We start from the raw sequence: 22,290 nt of genomic DNA on the forward strand, positions 1-22,290 counted from the left end.
GGATCAGTCGATATGACGTTTGGCTTTGGTCCGTTGAATATAAAACGACCCAAGCCGAACGTCGAATCGACTTATCCCTACCAGAAAGCGAGGCCGTTTGCGGCAGCCATTAGCGCTTTTAAAAAGCTGGATAGTTAAAATAAAAGTTAATACAGTGGGGATTCGCTGATTGGAACACGACTGCCTTCCAGCTAGCGAATCCGACCCGTTAGTTGCAACGACTGACAGCTGGTAAAAATGCTCTAGACTCACGCATCTGGAGAGTAAATCGTCATGATTCCTACATATACATGCACATTTGTTCCATATACAGACACTTAAATGCGACAATGCGACAAACCAATAACTCCGAGTTGTTGATTTGTTAGAAAAAAGAAACTACCATTAACATAATCATGTTTGTTCGAGAGCCAATTTATGTTATTATAACTCTAAATTCACCTAAGTAAACAACTACTTTAGCCATTCAGTTCATCTTAGTTCGTGTAATTATCTATCTGGCGTTTCTGTATGGAAAGCTCATCAATTCCTTAAACGATTTTTCGAGAAATTACAGCAGAGATTCAGAAAATATTTGTTCTTCAAGAATTTCTACAGGAAACCTTTCAAAGGTTGAACCAAAATCCCTCTGAAGAGACCTCCAAACATTTTGCCCCCAAAGGTTACGCTAAGAAACCCTTCAGGAGTTTTCCCAACTATTCCTTCACAAACAACGCCAGGGATTCTCTCACGATTTGTTTTGTTGTTTTAAATATGACCCATCAGATTTGTCTGAAGATTTCGCACTGGTTTATTTTAGTAGTGGTGCGATTATATCTTCAGGCCATTGAAAATCTTTTTGAATCTGTATTTTATTTTTTCCAGACAGTCCTTCTTGAGTCCTGGACTTATTTCAGGCATTATTAGGATCAGTTCTTCAAGCGGTACATACAGATTATTTTCTTCAGATTTTTCTGAGTGATTCCACCAGATTTTCATTTTTAATATTAATGCAGGGGTCCTTTCAAAAGCCCAGAAGTTTGACAAGAAAATATTCTAAGAAATTAGGGAATTCCTAGTGTTCCAAAAAATATATATTTACTTCTCAGTGAGTTTTATTTCGAAGTTTCTTCCAGCAGATATTGTTTTAGAATTCCTTACAGAATTTGACCAACGATCCTCTTATAATACCTCTATGAGTATCACTGGGGATATCTCATAAAATCAACTATACCTTCAAGGATTTAATCTTGATTGACAGGTAGAATAACATAAAAACACAACATTGACTAGCCAAAGACCAAGCAAAATTTATTTTTTTGTATGGACAAAAGACCACGATAGGGGAGGTCAGCAATCTGGAAAATAAAAATTATCACGTGTTCAATGGACATCCCCTACGATACCATACGGCTGTGCAGTGCATGGCCCCCAAATTTGTCATCGGGCCCGAAAATGTATCATAATCAATGCAATATTATGTTTAAATCAATATTTATTCATTTGTGCTTTTTCTGCGTGGCTTGTGAGGTGAGACGAGTCGAATGAGGTGACAATGTCAACACGCTAATCATAAAGATTGCTAATATTATTCAGTAATCATAACTTAAGAGGGCAGTTTTCATGTTAACTTTTTCGATTTTGATGACGGATTCCTGAACGTTAATCATAAGTTTTAACATATTATATCAATCATCAATTGAATTGAAATCAAAATTCAACAAATTTTACAATATTTCCTGTTTCCTCAAAGACACAAAATTCTGTAAAAAAAATTCACAGAATTTAAAATTGTGAAACATTATTTCACAGATTTTTCTGTGAAACAAAACAGTTTCACACATAGCTGTCAAAAATTCACCTTTACCGGATAAAGGTAACAATATTACAAAATTCTGTAAAATCTTAACATACAGTACGGAGAAACTCAAAATGTCATCACTTACACCGAAAATTTGTGAAATCAATTGCATCTCAACCGTCGTCTATAACATTTCGGTTGGATTGTTATAAGAAAGATTATTGTTGCCTGAAAAAAAATGCCTAAAAGACCGAAATTATAGCGTACGAGGGTCTTGGGATAAAATACTTCTTAAAAAAAATACGGAAGAGCCACTAAAACTCAAACCAACTTGATCACTATTAGGAAGATTTGAGCCATCCAAAATTATTTGCCGAAAAACTGATCATTTGAGATCTGCTGTACGTTATTGTTTATATTAGACAGTTCGTTATAATTCTAGCATAAAATCAAACAATAAGGCCTTTATGCGGGGACGGACCTGATGTAGTGGTTAGAACATATGCCTCTCACGTCGAGGACCTGGGATCGGACCCATCCTCGAGATAGTCACTAAAAATTTCAGTGACGACTTACTTCTGAAAGGAAGTAAAGTCGTAAGTCCCGAGATGAACTAGCCCATAGCTAAAAATCTCGTTCTCGGGGTTCAATGAGCACTTCCACAGTTATTAACTGAGAGCTTTCTTAGCCAAAGTTGCCATTTTTGTATTCGTATATCGACAGGGTGCAACCCAAGCGTGTAAAATCTCGAGATATGAGAATTTAAAATTTTCGCAACTTTGTGAACAATTTTGGCCGAAGACAAACTGGTGCCACCTAGCATTGAACTGCCTGTTAACTTTTGATCTGCTGAATAACTTTGCCAAAGACTAGTTTATCAGTATCTCGGGTCGGGATACATAAGACTAAAGATAATTTGTTACTAACGCCATCTAGCGGATAAATTCCCGATTAGATTTGTTACTGCCAGGCAGTCCTTGATTTTGCTAAACAACTTTGCCGAAGACACCAACCTTCTAGCTCATCTGGGTCTTGAGATATCCGTTGAATGGATGATGTGGCCAATTTTTTGTACCCCAAGACATCGTAATTCATTCAATTTTGTTCGATCCATACTCCATTATCAAAGTAACCCCAACACAGAAAACCGACTTTCGATTATATGAAACAATATATATCCATTCAAAATAAATCTTTTGGCAATCTATCTACTGCAATCGATAGCTAGGTTGCCAGTACTTGTTTTAAAAATATAAATCATAATTATTTGAAACAGCATAAATATTCAAGTTTTCTTTGAAAAAAACTAGGAAAAGTTACCTAGTTTTACGGTACTCGTTAATCATTAACGCTCTGATTGGTAGAAAAATCAACGGGCACGACATGATTAGAGTCTCAGAATTCTTCACGGGTCGCACAAAATAAAGTTGTAAACGTTTGGCAGTCCTAATTTGATCCAAAAAAAAAAACACATTTGCATATGACCGCCATTCGATACACATACACTTCACTAAATTGCCAACCCGTTGATATTACCTCACGTCTTGCCCTCTTGGCTGCCAATCAAACAGTTTAATAAGCCATTCATTATGTTTTTTTTCCCATACCAATTAATGCAGCATAATGCGTCTCCAAGAAGCTGCGTGCTCTTCGGGGATCAGAGCCTTCCATCCAAGCACCAACGCTCACTATTCGATTTCAAATGTAAACAAATGCAAATGAGGGATAATTTTCATAATTTTGCGCTTAAATATACGCAAAGTGGTGATAGCTCTCTCACATTGCAACATTGTTGTCCGAAGAAGCGCATTGTAAACCACAAACATTACGATGATTGTGATTCTTTATTTAAATGGCGACAGTGCTGCCAGCTTCTAGAGATCAATCCTCCGAAGAATTGTGACATTATTGTCTTTAGGCCCCTCTAAGCCTATCGTTCCGAATGGTCACGTTTTTACCATTTTTGGATCGGTTCAGTAGTGGTCCACCGAAAGTGTGTCTCCACACCGCAAAGGTCGATCACTTCACCATTCATGTCCACGACTTATGGGAGTCTAGGAGAGTTCGCACGATCTTTCTTCTCCGCATCAGGTGTCGCCATTCATCATGCGGCAGAGAGAAACCTCCCGCACGATCAACAACTGTAGTTATAGCGTGGTTCCACCTCCACGCGTATGGAGAAAACTGGTCTTCGGAGTTCATTCCAAGCCGCCAGCGAGGTAGTTTCACTTGTGCTCTCTTCTTGACGACATCATCGCTGCTTTTTGGCGCCTCTTTCGACATCGCGTGAACCTGGCAACGTGTGACTGCCGAATTGGCGATAATGGGTTTGAAAGTGCTGGCCATTGCACTACTGGTGGCGTTAGTGCTGCTGGTCACCGTCGATGCAGGTCCAATGTACTACAAGAAGGTCTCCGGACAAAAGTACGAACCTGGTAAGTTGGATTGAGACCAAAAGACGAAATAAAGACGTACATGTCCCTTGCAGTTGCCCAAGATTTTATGGCACATGAGGTAGTAAAGCAGTGTACTACGATCTGTCGATCTTTGGCACCAAGTGTAGTACTAGAAATAATGCCTGTTCTGAGCCCGAACACTATGTCTCTATTTCGTCTTTGTTGAGACGCCAGTCTTAAGGTAAAAGTTGACTCATCATCTCGTATCGAACTGCGCAGATTGGGTGCCGGTGTCATCGACGGTCATACCGCTGGCCGAATACCGCGTGAGTGTGAGTGGAGGTGGCGAGCAGGGCTCTCTGCTGACCGGGGATGAGTACCGGAGGGCATACCTGAGACACCAGCAACTGTCGGCGGCCGCCAACAACGGTAAGGTCAAGTTGAAGACTGTGCCAGGGAAGGGATCGGAAGCTGACGCGGGAGCAGCGGCTCGCGTCCAAGAAGATCCGGACACGTTGATCACAGGTGGGTGGATTGGTTTTGGGTGACGTAATAGTACTACGATGAGTGTGGTGTCTAAATGTGCGGTTTGTTTTGTTTTTCTTTCAGCCAAGAAGAAGTTTTACGAACGGAAAAGCAACTGACTGGTCGTTGGAAAGTGGATGATCGTTTATAGATAGTTTGTTCAATGAATACATTCGTTAATCGTAAATTGTCTACTTGATAGCAATGCAAGAGTGCCAATTGATTTAAAAAAGTAAAATGTTAATGTTATGTTAATTTTATTTGATTTGATTAAACGAAACGTTAACCAATACACACTGACAGATATAGCTTTTTGGTATTTGGAAGTTTTTTTTTCAGATGTTTTTTTTTTCAAATGTGATTTTTATCTTCAGAATCAAAGCTATTTATTTAAACTGACATTTAAGCTGTGAATACTGGAGAAGAAAATTGCTGCAGAATACTAAACTAAGGTATTCCATACGCATACCAGATAATTTTAAATACTAATCACCTGAATAAGGTATGAAAGAGCACTGCATAACTACTCATGTTCGCATAGTCAACGTAAGCGCGTATTCTTCAGGATGTTTTTCAATTAATGAGAATGGAACTGGGAGAATTTTATCCGAATTCACTGAGGAAATTTCTTTGAATCTTCATTGGAATTTTACGCAGTTTCTTTTGGATTCTTCTTTTGAAACATTCTTCGAAATTTCCTTTGGAAGTCTCTTCAGAATGTCCAGAATTTCGCAATTCCTCATAGAATTTCCATTGAAATTTCTTTTTTAATTTTCATTAAAATTAATCCTTATGAATTTGCAACGGATTTTTTTTAATTTTTTGAATATCTTAGGAATTTCCTATGGAATTTCCTAAGAAATTTTCTTTGAAATTAACATAGGAAATTTTCTTTAAAATTAACACAGGAATTTCCTTTGCAATTTCGTTCGGAAATTCCTTTGAAATTTCGTTCAGAAATTTGTTTGAAATTTCGTTCGGTGTTTGCTTTGCAATTTCCTTCGAAATTTTCATTGAGGATTTTTTTTCGAATTTTCTTGGATTACCTTCCAAAGTTCCTTCGGCATTTTTATCGGAAATTTGTTTTGGAGTTTCCTTAGAAATTTGATTTGGTATTTACATTGGAATTTCCTTTGGAATTTTTTTTGGAATTTCCTTTAAAATTTCTATTGAAATATCCTTTGGAATTTTCATTGAAATTTCCTTAGGTTTTTTTTTCGGAATTTATTTTTTTCCAAAGGGAAACCCAAAAAATATTTTGAAGGGAATCATGCGAGTTCCGATGGAAGTTCTAATGGAGTTAATCACGAAGGAAATGTCAATGGAAATGCCGAAGGAAAAAGAAATTCCGCAGGATATTACAAAGGAATGGAAAATTTCAAAGGAAATTCCGTAAGAACTCCGGATTATTGATTCACAAGAGTTTAATTCAAATAATATTCTGAAGGAAATTTCTATGGATGTTCCAAAGAAAATTCCGATGGAAATGGCAAAGGAAAATACAAAGGGAATTCCAAAAGAAATTCTGATAAAAATTCAAGGTTATGCCGAAAAAAATTCCAATGGAAATTCCTATGGGAATGCCAAAGCGAATTCCGAAGAAAATTCCAAAGGGAATTCCGATGGAAATGCCAAAGGAAAATTCTAAAGGAAATTCCGAAGAAAATTTCAAAGGATATGTCGATGAAAATTCCAAAGTGAAATCAAAAAAAAAACACATAATGTTCCGAATTCTGAAGGGAATTGCAAAGAAAATTCCAAAAAAAATTCTGATGGAAGTTCCCAAGGAAATCCCAAAGGAAATTCAAATAGATGGATATGCCGAAGCAAAATCCAGAGGAGATTCCAAGAAAATTGTTGAAGAATGTTTCAAAGGATATTCCGATGAAAATTCCAGAAGTAATTCCGAAGAAAATTGCAAAGTTAATTCCGAAGAAAATTCAAAGATAATTCCGAAGAAAATTCCGAAGGAAATCCCAAAGGAATTACGATGGAAATGCCGGAGGAAAATCCAAAGGAAATTCCAAGAGAAATTTCAAAGAAAATTTTGGAGGAAATTCCAAATAAATTTTAAATAAAATTCCAAAGAAATTCCGAAGGAAATTTCAAAGAAAATTTTGAAGGAAATTCCAAAAGCAAAAAATTCCAAAGGAAATAATGACGGTAATTCCGAAGAAAATTCCAAAGACAAAAGAAACTCCGAAGGAAATCCTAAAGGGAATTCCAAAGGCATGTCCAAAGAAAATTTCGAAAGAAAAATCCACAAATTCTGAAGGAAATTCCGATCAAAGTTTCCAAACAAATCCCAAAGAAAATTGAGATGGATATGCCCGAAGCAAAATCCAAAGGAAACTCCGAAGAAAATTCCGAAAGAAATTTCGAAGGATGTTTTGAAGGACATTCCGATGGAAATGTTAAAGGATGTTTTAAAGGAAATTGCGATGAAAATTCCAGAGGCAATTCCGAAGAAAAATCCAAAGTTAATTCCGAAGCAAATCCCAGAGGAATTCCGATGGAAATGCCAAAAGAAAATCCAAGCGAAATTCCTAAAGAAATTTCAAAGAAAATTTTGGAGGAAATTCCAAATAAATTTTAAAGGAAATTATTTATTTATTTTTATTTATTTATTTATTCACTGTCTTGAATCTAGTACGATTCCTCAGACTGTCTCTTATTCTAAAACTCTAATTCTACTTTTAAACACAGATTTGGATACATTAAAGTCAAACAAGTCACTCACACTATTGAATAATCGAGAACATACACATAACGGATTGTTGAAACCATAGGAAGTTCTATGCCGTCTGATGAGCAGCAAATCACGTTGTCGCAGATGTCGGTTTGGTGCGTAGAACGAAACATTTTGCAGGAGCGATGGACAGTCAAGATTTCCTCTGATCAAGTCAAACATAAAAAGCCTTTGTAGGTTACTGCGTCTCGAAGAAAGTGTTTGCAAAGCAATGAGTCTGCAGCGTGACGTGTAATCAGGCAAGTTAAACGAATCCGACCATGGCAGCTGACGAAGGGCGAAGCGGATGAAGCTACGCTGGACCTTTTCAATCCGGATAATGTGGGTAGTATGTTGTGGAGACCATACACATACAGCATACTCCAAAATACTACGAACAAGCGAGCAATATAACGCCTTGAGAGCATAGATGTCCTTGAAGCAGCTAGCATTTCGTCGAACAAATCCAAACGCCTTCGCAGTTGTAGCATTGACGTGTTCATTAAACCGCAGTTTACTGTCCAGAATAACACCTAAGTCTCGGATTGACTCCACGCGTTCCAATGGTTCTGATCCAATCGAATATCCAAATTCGATGCACGATTGTCGACGGGAAAATACAACGGACTTACACTTTTTGATGTTCAACTCCATGCCGTTTTCCATGCACCACAGCTCGAGTTCCATTATATCTGCTTGTAGCGCACAGCAATCCAGATGAGATGCTATAGTTCTGTATATTTTTAAATCGTCAGCGTAGAAACAGCTTTCCCGATTTCAGTCGGAAGCACAGGTCGTTTATAAACAATATGAAAATCAGTGGCCCCAGAACGCTTCCCTGAGGAACACCAGAAGCAATGGAGAAAACGCTAGAGTGTGTGCCATTAATGTTGACGAATGCTACGCGTTGCGTCAGATACGATCGCAACCACTCCGTTATCCAATCCGGAAAGCCCAAGTGTCTTAGCTTCGCTATTGCTAGTTGGTGTGGCACTTTGTCGAACGCTTTGGAGAAATCAAAGTATATGGCATCTACTTGGCTCCTTTTTTTCGATTTCTGTCGATAGGAAGTTAGTGAACATCATAAGGTTAGTTGTCGTTGATCGCTTTTGACGAAGCCGTGCTGGAGTTCCGAAATTATTGGGGTAGATGCAGCGTAGAGAACATTGTGTACTAAACCTTCAAAAACTTTAGCTACGGAGCATAAAATTGAAACGCCACGGTAGTTTTCGACAGCATGAGAAGAACCAGCTTTGAAGATAGGAGTGATGAGGCTTTCTTCCATATCGACGGAAAAGTGCTATTACGAAGCGACTTATTATAGATAATCTCCAGCGGCATTTGCAACGATTCTGCACATTCTTTTAAGACTAACGGCGGCAAATTGTCAGTACCAGCTCCTTTGGTTACGTCCAGATTTTTCAAAGCTGAATATACATCTTGCCGCGAAATATCAAAAGGCGCGAGATTCAGATCGTAAGTTGGGCAATTTCTGAGGTTGTCCGATGAAAACGTTGGTGGATTCGAACTGTACACGTTCTTAAAGCAGTCGGCAAACATATTAGCAACATCTTCAGGGCAGCTAGCGATAGTTTTTTTGTAAGTCATTTCAGCAGGAAATCGAGTTGAGTGTTTGCGATTTCGAATAAAATTCCAAAAAGGCTGTGGGATCGTGCTTAGCGGTCGTCTCCAAACGAGCGACGTAGCTTCGAAATGCAGCAGTTTGACACTCATTATAACTGGTTTCGATAAGACGTAAATTGTTTCGATTTTCATCAGTTCGCGCTCGAAAATAACGTCTTCGAGATTTGCGAACAACATTGCGAAGATGTTGCAGCTCGGATGTCCACCAAGGATGTTTGTAAGAACAACGCGTGCGTCGTCTACGAGGGACGTGCTCGTCCAAAATTCCGTACAGAATGTCGTAAAAAATACATACCGTCTCGTCGGTGCCCCTACCGTCAAACGCTATCTCCCAGTCAATGGCTGAAATAGCATCGTTCAACTCCGCAAAATCACAGCGTTGAAAATAGAAGTCACGCTGTTGGCTCGAATCCTCGGCAAACTGCATACGAGCATCGTTTAAGTCCATACGAAGAACCAGCGGATTATGGTGATAATCAATTTTGAGGAGCGGTGACGGTGGTTCGATTACCTCAATGTCCCTTGCTTCATTGACAAAAACAAGGTCCAGTAAGCGGCCGTTCAAGTTTCGTAGGCAATTGATCTGACGCAGTCCTGAAGCAACCATTGTTTCGACCAAGGCGATTTCTTGTTCGGATGATGCATTACAAGGCAGTAGACCGTCAATATCTTCGTCGTTCTGCCAGATCAACTGGGGAAGATTGTAGTCTCCCATGACGATAACCTTGCCGGCACTCGCAGTTCGTTCACATATTGTTGCACTGCCATGGAATGTGAGTAATAAAGCGCGGGCTGCGAGTTTTGTCGTAGATATATTCCACAAACGTAAACTGAAAACTTTGAAGCTTGATCTGAACGACGGCTTATTCGAGGGATTCGCAGTTTTCTAGTTCCACCGATCTGCAATTCAATTCCGCCTTAACTGCAATTAGCACTCCTCCACCACGTTGAAGGCTGCTAGTAGCCGAGCTCCGATCGCATCGAAATACGTTGTAGCTTGAGGCGAATTCGTCATTAGAAATATCTGGGCGTAGCCAAGTTTCGGTGAGTACTACGATGTCATAGTCACAAGAGCATAAATTCAAGAGTAGTTCTTGCGAAACTCCGAAGGAAATCCTAAAGGGAATTTCAAAGGAAACTCCAAAGGCATGTCCAAAAGAAATTCCATAGGAAATCCCAAAGGAAATTACGATGGAAACGACGAAGGCAATTCCAAAAGAAATTTTAAAGGCATGTCCAAAGAAAATTCCGAAAAAAAAATCCACAAATTCTGAAGGAAATTCCGATGGAAGTTCCCAAGGAAATTTCAAAGGAAGTTGAGATAGATATGCCGAAGCAAAATCCAGAGGAAAATCTGAAGAAAATTCCGAGAGAAATTCCGAAGGATGTTCCGAAGGAAATGTTGAAGAATGTTTTAAAGGAAATTCCGATGAAAATTCCTGAGGTAAAATTTTCAAAGTTAAGGGTCTATTTTATAAGTCGAGTCGATCAAAACGACTCGACTCGAGTCACTGTCGACCAAAAATTTCACTCGACACGACTCTGTCATTCGAATTTTTCGACAGCTGTCACTCCATGTGACAGGATCACTATGGTAGTCGACAGGTGACTTCTGAAATATGCATGCTTGCTTTGATCGACAATGAATACAGACGAGTCACATGAATCTGTTCGATTGAAAAATAGGCCCCTAAAATTCGAAAGTTAATTCCGAAGGAAATCCCAAAGGAATTCCGATGGAAATGTCGGAGAAAAATCCAAAGGAAATTCCTAAAGAAATTTCAAAGAAAATTCTGGAGGAAATTCCAAATAAATTTTAAAGGAAATTTCAAAGATAATTTTGAAGGAAATTTCAAAGGAAATTAAGAAGGTAGTTCCGAAGAAAATTCCAAAGGCAAAAGAAACTCCGAAGGAAATCCTAAAGGGAATTCCAAAGGCAAGTCCAAAAGAAATTCCGAAGGAAATTTCAAAGAAAATTCCATAGGAAATCCCAAAGGACATTACGGTGGAAATGTCGAAGGAAATCCCAAAGGAAATTCCAAAAAAACATTTAAAGGCATGTCCAAAGAAAATTCCGAAAAATAATCCACAAACTTTGAAGGAAATTCCGATGGATGTTCCCAAGGAAATTGGGATGGATATGCTGAAGCAAATCCAGAGGAAATTTCGAAGAAAATTCCGAAAGAAATTCCGATGGAAATGTTGAAGGATGTTTCAAAGGAAATTCCGATGAAAATTCCTGATGTTAAAGTTCCAAAGATAAAATTCCAAAGTTAATTCCGAAGAAAATTCCGAATGAAATCCAAAGCAATTCCGATGGAAATGCCGGAGGAAAATCCAAAGGAAATTCCTAAGGAAATTTCAAAGAAAATTTTGGAGGAAATCCAAATAAATTTTAAAGGAAATTCCAAAGAAAATTTTGAAGGAAATTCCACAGGCAAAAACAAATCCAAAGGAAATGAAGAAGGTAGTTCCGAGGAAAATTCCAAAGGCAAAAGAAATTCCGAAGGAAATCCTAAAAGGAATTCCAAAGGAAATTCCAGAGGCAAGTCCAACAGAAATTCCGAAGGAAATTTCAAAGAAATTCCATAGGAAATCCCAATGGATTACGATGGAAATGACGAAGGCAATTCCAAAAGAAAGGAAATTCCGATGGATGTTCCCAAGGAAATGATGGACATGCCGAATCAAACCCCTGAGGAAATTCCGTAGAAAATTCCGAAAGAAGTTCCGATGGAAGTGTTGAAGGATGTTTCAAAGGAAATTTCGATGAAAATTTCAGAGGTAATTCCGAAGTAAATTTCAAAGTTAATTCCGAAGGAAATCCCAAAGGAATTCTGAAGGAAATGCCGGAGGAAAATTTAAAGGAAATTCCTTAAGAAATTTCAAAGAAAATTTTAAAGGAATTTCCAAATAAATTTCGGAGGAAATTCCAAAGGAAAATTCGAAAGAAATTCAGTAGGAAATTTCTGAAATAAATTCCACAATGAATTCCCAACGAATACACAGCGCAATAAAAATGACATTTTTGCGTGTCTCAAGGATCAAATTATGTGTGTGTAGTATATTTTGGGTCACTGAATCTGATGCCGTTTTTAGAAATGTTCCAGCACGTCACAATTTTTAGCTTCTTCTCTTCTCTCTGGCGTTATGTCCCAACTGGGACAAAGCCTGCTTCTCAGCTTAGTGTTCTTTAGCTACAGGTCGCCAAATTTGTATAAAACACTGGTTTCATTGATGTTTACATAAGATTTTATGTATGAAACTTTTTAGTGACATAATTCACCAAGCATGCAAAATAGGATTTAAACTTCCAATTTAGATGTAATTTAATTGAAATTTCACGATGAAATTTAATTTAAAACGATTTTTTCAACATGCATGCAGCTTCCATATAAAATGCTTTATTTCTCTATATGGCAAAATACAATACTTTTCAAAAACCACCAAAAAAATACATTTTACCATCAAAAGCATTACAAACTTTGTTGATAAGTTTTGTTTCACACATTAAGTTTAAGAAATGAACCAGCCTCTGGCTGAAAATCTCTCTAATAAAGATAAATAATAATAATTAAGTTTAAATTGGGTCCTAAAATTTTTAATGAAATCTTGTTTTTATTCAATAACACGAAAGAGCATCTTACTGCAACTACTTTAGCAATATTTCCCGCTCAAATAACGGCTATATCTTTGGACATGCCTCTCTTAGTCGACAAAAACACCACAGGGGTTTTAGTTTTACCACTGGGGTTGTTCCTATCTGACATTTCGGAAGGGACACGGAAAACAAAATACACCCAAAATTTGTGTTTAAGCCAAGGAGTGTGACAAAATCTAAAAAAATGTTTTTTGGACTCAAACCAACGGAAGACATTAGAAAATTGAGTAAACATGTGTTATTGGCCTAAACTTAAGCGTTTGGCACTAAAATTGGGACAGGGCTTTAGGACCCTATTCTGTGACAAATTAAGCTAATAAATTGCCATACAAGCTGGCAAACTTGCTGAAATAGTCAAATTTTGCATTTTCAACAGTCAATATCTCAAAAACTAGACGTGCTATGATATTTTAGAAAACGGTTATGGCTTTCTGCAACCCTTTATTGAACAAATAGCGGTATTTTGGTGCTCGAGACAAAAACGTGTTATGCAGTGATATCTAATGGAAATTCTGAAAGAACTTCCACAGGGAACTCCGAAGGAAATTACAAAGGAAATTCCGAAGGAACATACCAAAAAAACTTCCCGAAGGAATTTCCTTCAAGAACTTTCAGAGAACAGAGATAGAAACACTACCAGAAGAACTTCCGGAGGAACTTCCTGATGAAACTACCAGTACCGTAATCCGGGGGCAAATTGATCACTATTTTACAACTTTTTGTTGTGTTTCGGAATTCAAATATTGTCAAATAAATTTCGACAAAATTAGTACTCCACTGATCTTTTTCAGCTTATGTAATCGACTTTTCATGAAATAATATTTAACATATCATACAAATAGTTTTATTATCAAAAAATTAAAATGATACATTGGGGCGAAATTGATCACCATATAACAAAGCAGGTTGAAAATAAAAAAAAACCTACTACTAAATTTGGGTCAAATTTCTTACAGCTCGAGTATTTGATCATTTTATTGCAAAATTAAACTTTGAAAATCTGCCTAATACGCCTAATTGTAGGCAATTTTCCTTGAAACCAACACATTATTTGAGAATAAACGGTTTCACGAACAAAAAACTATACTTGCTATGCTGTATGGTATCAAAAATAAGTTCAGTAGTTCATACTTAAGCGTACAATCCATTTTAAACACTCAAAGTTGAGATGTAGGCATAGCACCAGTGGATTGTTCAGCACCGACATTTCCAACTGTATTGCTTACACCTTCAAAAAGTGTGAATATTTCAATGCAAAACTGACCCTAATAAAAATGAAATAGTTCAAAATCATCATGAAACATTTATGAACTAGAAAACATTTGGGAGGAAATATTTTTTGGTACCGATCTGATCAAATTCGCCCCAGTGATCAATAAGCCCCCGGATTACGGTACAAACTTTTCCGATAAACATCTTGAGGTGGAAAATTTTAGAAAAAAAAACTTCCTAGAGGAACTTCCGAAGCTGTAAGATTTTAGCTAATATAATGGTATAAAATCAGGTCAGAATATGAAGAAGCTAAGTAACAATATCTGCTGTCCAACAATATCACCATAATATTCAGTGTGATCGGGTTTCGTGATACAGTTGTATCTTGACACAACTCCGTAGGCTGAACATTAAATTAGTTCAGCGAATAAAATCATTAAATCATTGGCAAAGCTGAATCTTCGCTAATGTTTAATCCATAATGATAAAAATCATTGTTTCAAAAAGTTTAAAAGTTTACGCATGAGCCAAACTCAATTTCTTCGAATATACAAAGCAGAAGCACTATTCATGCATTGAAAATATTCCATCGACAAATGTTGATTCCAACTTTTTACTAGGAGGGACATTCTGATTAATGTAACCCCATTTTACGGTACTTAGTTTACCCGGGGCTAGGTCACCCTAATCTACTTATTTAATTATTTTTTTCTTATTGTCTCTTCGACCAAAGAACTTGAGGTTCAACAGGAAAAAAAAGGTTCATTTCTTTCTCTAGAATCGAAACACAACCAACCGCCCAAAATATTAACATTTATATGTTATTTTTCATTTATTTCATCTCAAATGTGTTGTTGTTTCATTGTAGTGTGTGTATGTTTTCGTTTTCGGGTGTACATTTTCCTCGAGTTCTTCTTCGGAGGGGGAGATGGCGTTCATTTTCCTCACTTATTTTCCCACTCTGGTTCGTTCCATCTGAGGGAAAGTTTTTTTTATGTATATAATTTCGTGTAACTTTCCTCTTTGCAAATTGCTTTTTCAACTACGCATGAGATCTGTTTGTTTTATTCCCATCTCTTAGACCAGATACATGCTTTGAGCTATGGTTGATGGAACTCGGAAATTTTGTGTTTTCTTTTAAACATTCTTCTGCGGTGTTGAGAGCGTGTAGAAAAAGGTTTCCGTTCTGTACACGTCACGTAACATTTTTCCAACCGTTCGGGTTCGTTCGTTTTGTTTATTAAGTTTGGGTTTAATTAAATACACAAACATAGTTTATCTTTATTTTTCGGTTATTAGTAGCCCACCGTTGCCAACGGGGACAACAGCAGGCCATGCTTTGTTTACGTTAATTTATATTCTCAATGTTTCTTTTTATTTAGTTGACGACGTTTTCGTTCATTGGTTTAAATACAATTTATCAAACTATTACACCTACTTTCCTCTGCTTCCTGTGACATTTCCCTTCCCCTTTTTCGTTCCTTTCTGTCTTGGTTTCTCGGCGGTAGACACCTTTCCTTTTTTTATTTGTATTTAAATTAGTTATTTAAATTATCCTATGTTCAATATATGCTTCTTTAATTCAATTTCAATAATAATGTTACTTTATTCTAATAATGTTAACATTTATTATAAGGTTCCAAGTGCTTTTTTGTCTATACAATTCTTTTCTTATTACTTCTTGTTTGTTCATTTTTTGTCTGCTTGATGGGAGCGATTAAACTTAACAGAATACAAAAGATGGCCACACTAATTATGAGCAATTGAATGATATTTTGTATAAATCTAATAACAACGTTACGCCACTTGCTAAATATTTCCTTCTAGTTATCGCTTTTGTGTTGCTTCTCAACTTTAGAAAGTATTTTATTTGAAATAAGTCAAAAATACATTTTTTTTTCGACAATACGGTCAAAGGGTATTCACACTTCGCATTCATTCTTGCTATCATACTACATTTCGTTAGTTGAATCCGTGAAAACATAAAAGCTTGGAATGGAATGATCTCACCCTTCGCAAAAGACAACGCAAGGTGTGACGCTATGGGAATTATATGCCAAATTTAACATCTATTGTCTCGTGAAACAATGTCAAAGTAAGTCCGCGTTGGGTCCTAATGCTCACTCATACTGTTGCTTGCAGTCAATCGATCTCTTTCTACCTTCTAAGGTGGTAATGAGCAAATTTTATGTACGAAACCAGTCCTTCTTTGTCTACTTATAATATCATGCTACGCAAGTTCTTGGTGGGTAAAGAACCGAGAAAAAGATGCTACCTAAGAAAAATACTCGTATAAAAATCGAATCTAAACAAAATTTCTACTAAATTGACAACCGTTCTGTTTTTTCGTATTATTCTTTCTCTCTCCTTAGAAGTTGTGACCAGATTTTTCGTAATATATGTCTAATTTCTCTCCTGTTACCGAAATATGCTCGAAGTTTTGGAAACAAAAAATCCGTTTTACAGATACTCAAATAAACAGTCTTATCTTGTCTCAAAACATTTATCAATGTTTTACGGAAGGTTAAAAGCACTTAAAAGTTGGTATTGGGAATGCGGTGCATTATCTATTTAGTTATTGAAAGCTATTTCTCAGCTTCTGAAGGATTCTGCAAGCATTCAGGAAGGATTCTGCAAGCATCCTGAAAGGATTCTGCAAGCATCCGGGAAGCATTCAGCAAACATCCGTGAAGGATATTGCAAGCATCCGGGAAGGATTCTGCAAGCATCCAAAAAGCATTCTGCAAGTATCCGGGAAGAGTTCTGCAAGCATCCGGGAAGGACTCTGAAAGCATTCGAGATGGATTCTACAAGCATCCAGGGAAAAATTCTGCAAGCTTGCAGGAAGGATTTTGCAAGAATCCGGAATGGATTCTGCGAGCATCCTGGAAGGATTCTGCAAGCATCCGGGAAGGATTCTGCAAGCATCCAAGAAGCATTCTGCAAGTATCCGGGAAGGATTCTGCATACATCCGGGAAGGATAATGCAAGCATCCGGAAGGACTCTGCAAGCATCAGGGAAGGATTCCACAAGTATCTGGGGATGATTCTGCAAGCATCAGGGAAGGATTCTACAAGTATCTGGGGAGAGTTCTGCAAGCATTTGAGATGGATGCTGCAAGCATCCGGGAAGCATCTCGAAAGCATTCAGGAAGGATTCTGCAAGCATCCAGGAAGGATCCTACTATCTTGGAAGGATTTTGCAAGAATCCGGGAAGGATTCTGCGAGCATCCTGAAAGGATTCTGCAAGCATCCGGGGAGGATTTTTCAAGCATTCGGGAAAAATTCTGCCTGCATCTGGGGAGGATTCTGCAAGCATCAAAAAAGAATTCCAGAAGCATCTTGTAAATATTCCAAAAGCATCCCGGATGGATTCTGCAAGCATCCGGGAGGATTCTGCAAGCATTCGAGATGGATTCTACAAGCATTCGAGATGGATTCTACAAGCATTCAGGGAAAAGTTCTGCAAGCATGCAGGAAGGATTCTGCAAGCATCTAGGAAGGATCTACGATCCTGGAAGGATTTTGCAAGAATCCGGGAAGGATTTTGCAAGAATCCGGAAGGATTCTGCGAGCATCCTGAAAAGATTCTGCAAGCATCCGGGAAGGATTCTGCAAGCATCCTTGATGGATTCTGCAAGCTTCCGGGGAAGATTTTGCAAGCATCCGGGAAAAATTCTGCCAGCATCTGGGAACGATTCTGCAAGCATCAGGAAAGAATCCAGAAGCATCTTGGAAATATTCCAAAAGCATCCCGGATGGATTCTGCAAGCATTCGGGAAGGATTCTGCAAGAATTCATGAAGGATTTTGCAAGCATCCGGGAAGGATTCTACAAGCATTTGGGAAGTATACTGCAAACATTCGAGCAGAATTCTGCAAGAATCCGAGAAGAATCTGCAAGCATCTGAGAAGGACTCTGCAAGCATCCGAGAAAGATTTGCAAGCATCCTAGAAAGATTTGCAAGCATCCGGGAAGGATTCTGCAAGCATCCGGGAAGGATTCTGCAAGCATCCAAGAAGCATTCTGCATGTATCCGGGAAGGATTCTGCAACCATTCGGGAAAATTTCTGCAAGCATCCGAGAAGGATTCTACAAGCATTCGGGAAGGATTCTGAAAGCATTCGAGATGGATTCTGCAAGCATCCATGGAAGAATTCTACAAGCATGCAGGAGGGATTCTGCAAGCATCCAGGAAGGATTCTACCATTTTGCAGGAATCCGGGAAGTATTCCAGAGGTATTTTGGAATGATTCCAAATCATCCTGGAAGGATTCTGCAAGCATCCGGGAAGGATTCTGCCAGCATCTGGGAAGGATTCTGCAACCATCCAGTTAGGATTCTACGAACATTCGTGAACGATTCTGCAAGCATCTGGGAAGGATGCTGCAAGCATTCGGGAAGGATTCTGCAAGCATCCGATTCAAATTTCTGCGAGCATCCGAGAGAGATTCTGAAAGTATCAGGGAAGGTTTCTGCAAGCATCCAAGAAGAATTCTGCCAGCATCTGGGAAGGATTCTGCAACCATCCAGGTAGGATTCTACGAACATTCGTGAACGATTCTGCAAGCATCCGGGAAGGATTCCAAAATCAACTTGGAAAGATTTCAGAAACACCCTGGAAGAATTCCAATACCAATCTTGCAGGATTCTAGAAGTACATATCTAACAAGGATTCCAATTATCATATGCGTACTGTGCTAAGAATGCAGTAGGATCCCTGTAAGTGCAACATGTTTGCTTTGCAACTGACGAATTTCCACAGATAAGCAGACGTTATACTGACAAAATTAGCTAATGTTTAGGCTTTAAGCCTAATTTGCTGCTGAAAAGGAACCGCTGATGAAATTTCTCAGCGTCTTTGCAGATTTTTTTTACAGAGCCTACCGTTTCAACTCACATTTCTTTTCAGCTGCTTACTGCGATCATAAAAAAGCATGTCGATTCCTTGCAGTAATTTGTCATGCATCAAGATATGCCAAGGAATTACTTATCAGCAGCAAGTCAGGCTTTACGTTTGAGTGTTACGCCTGTTAGTCTGCGGTAAAATTGTTTTCCATTCTATCGAATGTTTGTAATTACAAATAAATAATTCAAGAGAGATAAAAAAACTGATAAAGGTTACCTCGGATACGGTTCGCACATTTCCTTGTCTAAAGTATCTATGTTCAAAAATTGGGAGATTCTATAACTTAAATTAACATTGAATTTCATCGAAATGGTTATGCTGATTTTGACCTGAATTGAGAAATTGTAATCGAATAATCCTATGCCAAACATAAGCCTACTTAGATATGACATTGCCTTCAAACTAGTCCCCTAGCACAAACTTTCAAAACAATTAAAGCATCATGACACTGAAAAGCGTACTGATTGCGATTATCTGCGCGCTCCAACCACATTTACGAAATTTTAATCTACTAAACACAATGGGTTACTGTGCCACACTGCGGTATTGTTTTGTTCCTTTTGTTGCTGTTATCGTTGCCATCTTTCACATCATATATATCGCACACATATATCGCTACATGAACACACTTATGAAACCGAAGCTGTCAATTAAACGCCTGTGTGTATTTTCGTGTTGCCCTGTGCTGCCAAGTTTGTGTTTATGTGTTGTGTGTACGACGACGTTGTGTGATTTTGCAAACACTACATTTCTTGCTGTTTTACGTTTTGTGTCATGTTAACCTTCTTTTCTCTAATACCAATGTTTACTTATACAGTGCAGCTACGCTGTTTGGCACGTGTATATGTCAACGAGCAATATAGTTTCCATTTTCTTGTTAATCCGTTTCACTACTGTTTTCCTGCAATTCCTACACTTTTGTAATAACAATATATGTTCAATCAATGACATGCTCATAATTAATTGTATGTCTCTCTCGCTCGCACTCACACTTTCACAACATGCACCCGATAATTAACCCAAAGAACAACACGCTTGACACTGCCATTGATAATGGTTGTAGCTTCCTAAAAACATGTTAACCCATTTCGCTATTTAGTAACGTAACAATTTCACGTACACAACACTGAGGAAACAAATTCTGCTCAGGAAAATCCTCCCATAAAGTTTTTTTTTTATTTCGTTCTAGGTTGAAAAGTAGTATTCTGTTCCTCCGTCATCTACAGCAGTCGCATTCCCACTTTCCCGTTCAGGTCTTATTAGTTTTTGTTGTTGTTTCTTTTTTTTTATTATGATTTTGATTTCAGTTGCACCGATTTCCATCGTTCCATTTCCCCAGTCCGTTGTCCGAGTCGTTTATCTTCCTACGTCAGCTCGTCTTTGTTTTGTTTTATGTGTCTTATTTTTTGTTGCTTACTTAGTTTTTTTTTCTTACTTTTGGTTAAAAAAATGTTCTTTGGCTTATATCCTCTTCTCTGTAATTATTAGGCCTTTTTTGTAATAATTAATTTTCTCCCACTTGCACATTATCGCTACAGTTAGTATTTTTCCTTGTTTTGCTAAACATAACCTGTGTACGTTTATTGAAATCTTCAAAATGCTTGAACGCAATCCAGATTAGTGTTTCGTCGATTCTTTTTTTTTTTTGCTCAATTATTTATACGTTTTCTATAAAGTTAACTGTTTATTTTCATTTTTTTACCTCTTATTAAAAACCACTCAATTATATCAGTTTAGTACTTTCTGTTTGTCTCTCTGTATGTGTGTGTGTGTGTGTGTGTTTTTGAGTGTGATGTTGTTTGTTAGTTTAGTAAATTACAATGCAATGATTTAGGTTCTCTTCTGTTTCTGTAGTGTAGATTTCAAACTTTAAATGTTAGTAATGCTTCTGAATTCGCCTTTTCTATGTATGCCTGCCTATGGATTTTGCTCGCAATGTGTCTTGTGTAAGTTCCTAACCTCACTTCCTTCTCCGTTTCCGACTTCTTTCTCTATATATGTAATAAGCGTAAAACGTCAAAGTATTATTTATTTCATCGATAGTTAGCTTTTGCATTCCATTTTTGGCACACCCGTTTGCTTCCATTCCCTTTTTTCGGATTTCATTTCTTATAACATTCCAACTCAGAGTGGTGCCATTTCGGGCGATTATTGTGCTTCGGCTGTGTCCTAAAACATGAACATGAACATAGTGTGCTGTGACAAATCGATCGAAGATTGGCGCGAATGGGTTTTCCAATGTGGTTACTGCGATAGTCGAAAGTGCAAAACCTGATTTTCTTTGTTTTCGGTTATCAAAATTCGGTCTGTATAAAAATAAATACTTTCGTTAAAATAAATGCTTCATTGGTAAAATAGAAAGTAAAAATATTTGTCAAGAGTTGAGTCTCTTCCGATGGGACAACTGTATTTTTTGTGATTTCAAGCAATGCTTTTGTATTTTCTCGTTTTTAAAATTGAGTGGTTACTGTTTTGAATTTATCTTTTTTCATGTTTGTCGGTATGTCACTCAAATATTTCCTACGTATATTGGTATAATAAACTTTTCTTTTCCTCCTTATGACAACAACGGTAAATAGTAAAATTGGTAAATAAATATAACAACGTTATCCTTCTGGTTATTTCACTACTAGCACATTTCCTTCGCTTTGCATTTGCTTTCGCGGTTTGGACAGTTTGGGTTTTATCTGTGTAAAACAGTGAACAGTGGATGTGTCTTCCATCATTGTGGCTCAATTTGTGTTTGCTTGTGTTTGTAACATACCATGCGAGTATAGTTGTAGACATAGATCCTGATTACGTTTGGTTGTTGATGAACAAGTAATAAGAGCAAGCATCCCTGAAGGATTCTGCAGCATCCCGGAGGGATTCTGCATGCATCCAGGAGGGATTCTGCAAGTATCCCGGAGAGATTCGGCAAGCATCCTGAAGAGATTCGGCAAGCATTCCGGAGATATTCTGAAAGCATCCCAGAGGAATTTCGCAAGCATCCTGAAGGATTTCTACAAGCTTTTCGGAAAGGTTCTGAAATTATTCCGGAGGGATTCGGCGGGCATCCCAGATCGGTTTTGCAAGCATTTTGGAGTGATTCAGCAAACATCTTGTAGGATTTTTACACTCCGAGGGATTCTGCAAGTATCCAGAGGGGTTCTGCAGGTCATTCATAAGGATTCTGCAAACATCTCAAAGGGATTCTGCAAGCATCCCGGAGAGATTCTACAATCATCTCGTAGGGATTCTGCAAGCGTCCCGGAGAGATTCTGCAAGCATCCCGGAGAGATTTGGCAAGCATTCCGAGAGATTCTACAAGCATCGCGGAAAGATTCTGCAAGCATCCTGAAGGATTTCGACAAGCATTTCGGAGGGATTCTGAAATCATTCCGGAGGGATTCTGCAAGCATCCTGGAGAGATTCTACTAGCCCTCCCCGAACGG

General features: G+C 37.9%; 1 protein-coding gene across 1 annotated transcript; it reads left to right on the plus strand.

The window, feature by feature from the left end:
- Window positions 1–3,781: 3,781 nt before the first annotated feature.
- LOC5578404 lies at window positions 3,782–5,003 on the plus strand. Its single transcript, XM_001663818.2, has 3 exons — window positions 3,782–4,215; window positions 4,456–4,701; window positions 4,786–5,003. The coding sequence occupies exons 1-3, from the start codon at window positions 4,104–4,106 to the stop codon at window positions 4,818–4,820; spliced, it is 393 nt and encodes a 130-aa protein (XP_001663868.2). The 5' UTR covers window positions 3,782–4,103; the 3' UTR covers window positions 4,821–5,003.
- Window positions 5,004–22,290: the final 17,287 nt, after the last annotated feature.

The sequence above is a fragment of the Aedes aegypti genome, unplaced genomic scaffold (genome assembly GCF_002204515.2).
Source record: "Aedes aegypti strain LVP_AGWG unplaced genomic scaffold, AaegL5.0 Primary Assembly AGWG_AaegL5_hic_scaff_1725_PBJ_arrow, whole genome shotgun sequence".
NCBI classification, from domain to species: domain Eukaryota; kingdom Metazoa; phylum Arthropoda; class Insecta; order Diptera; family Culicidae; genus Aedes; species Aedes aegypti.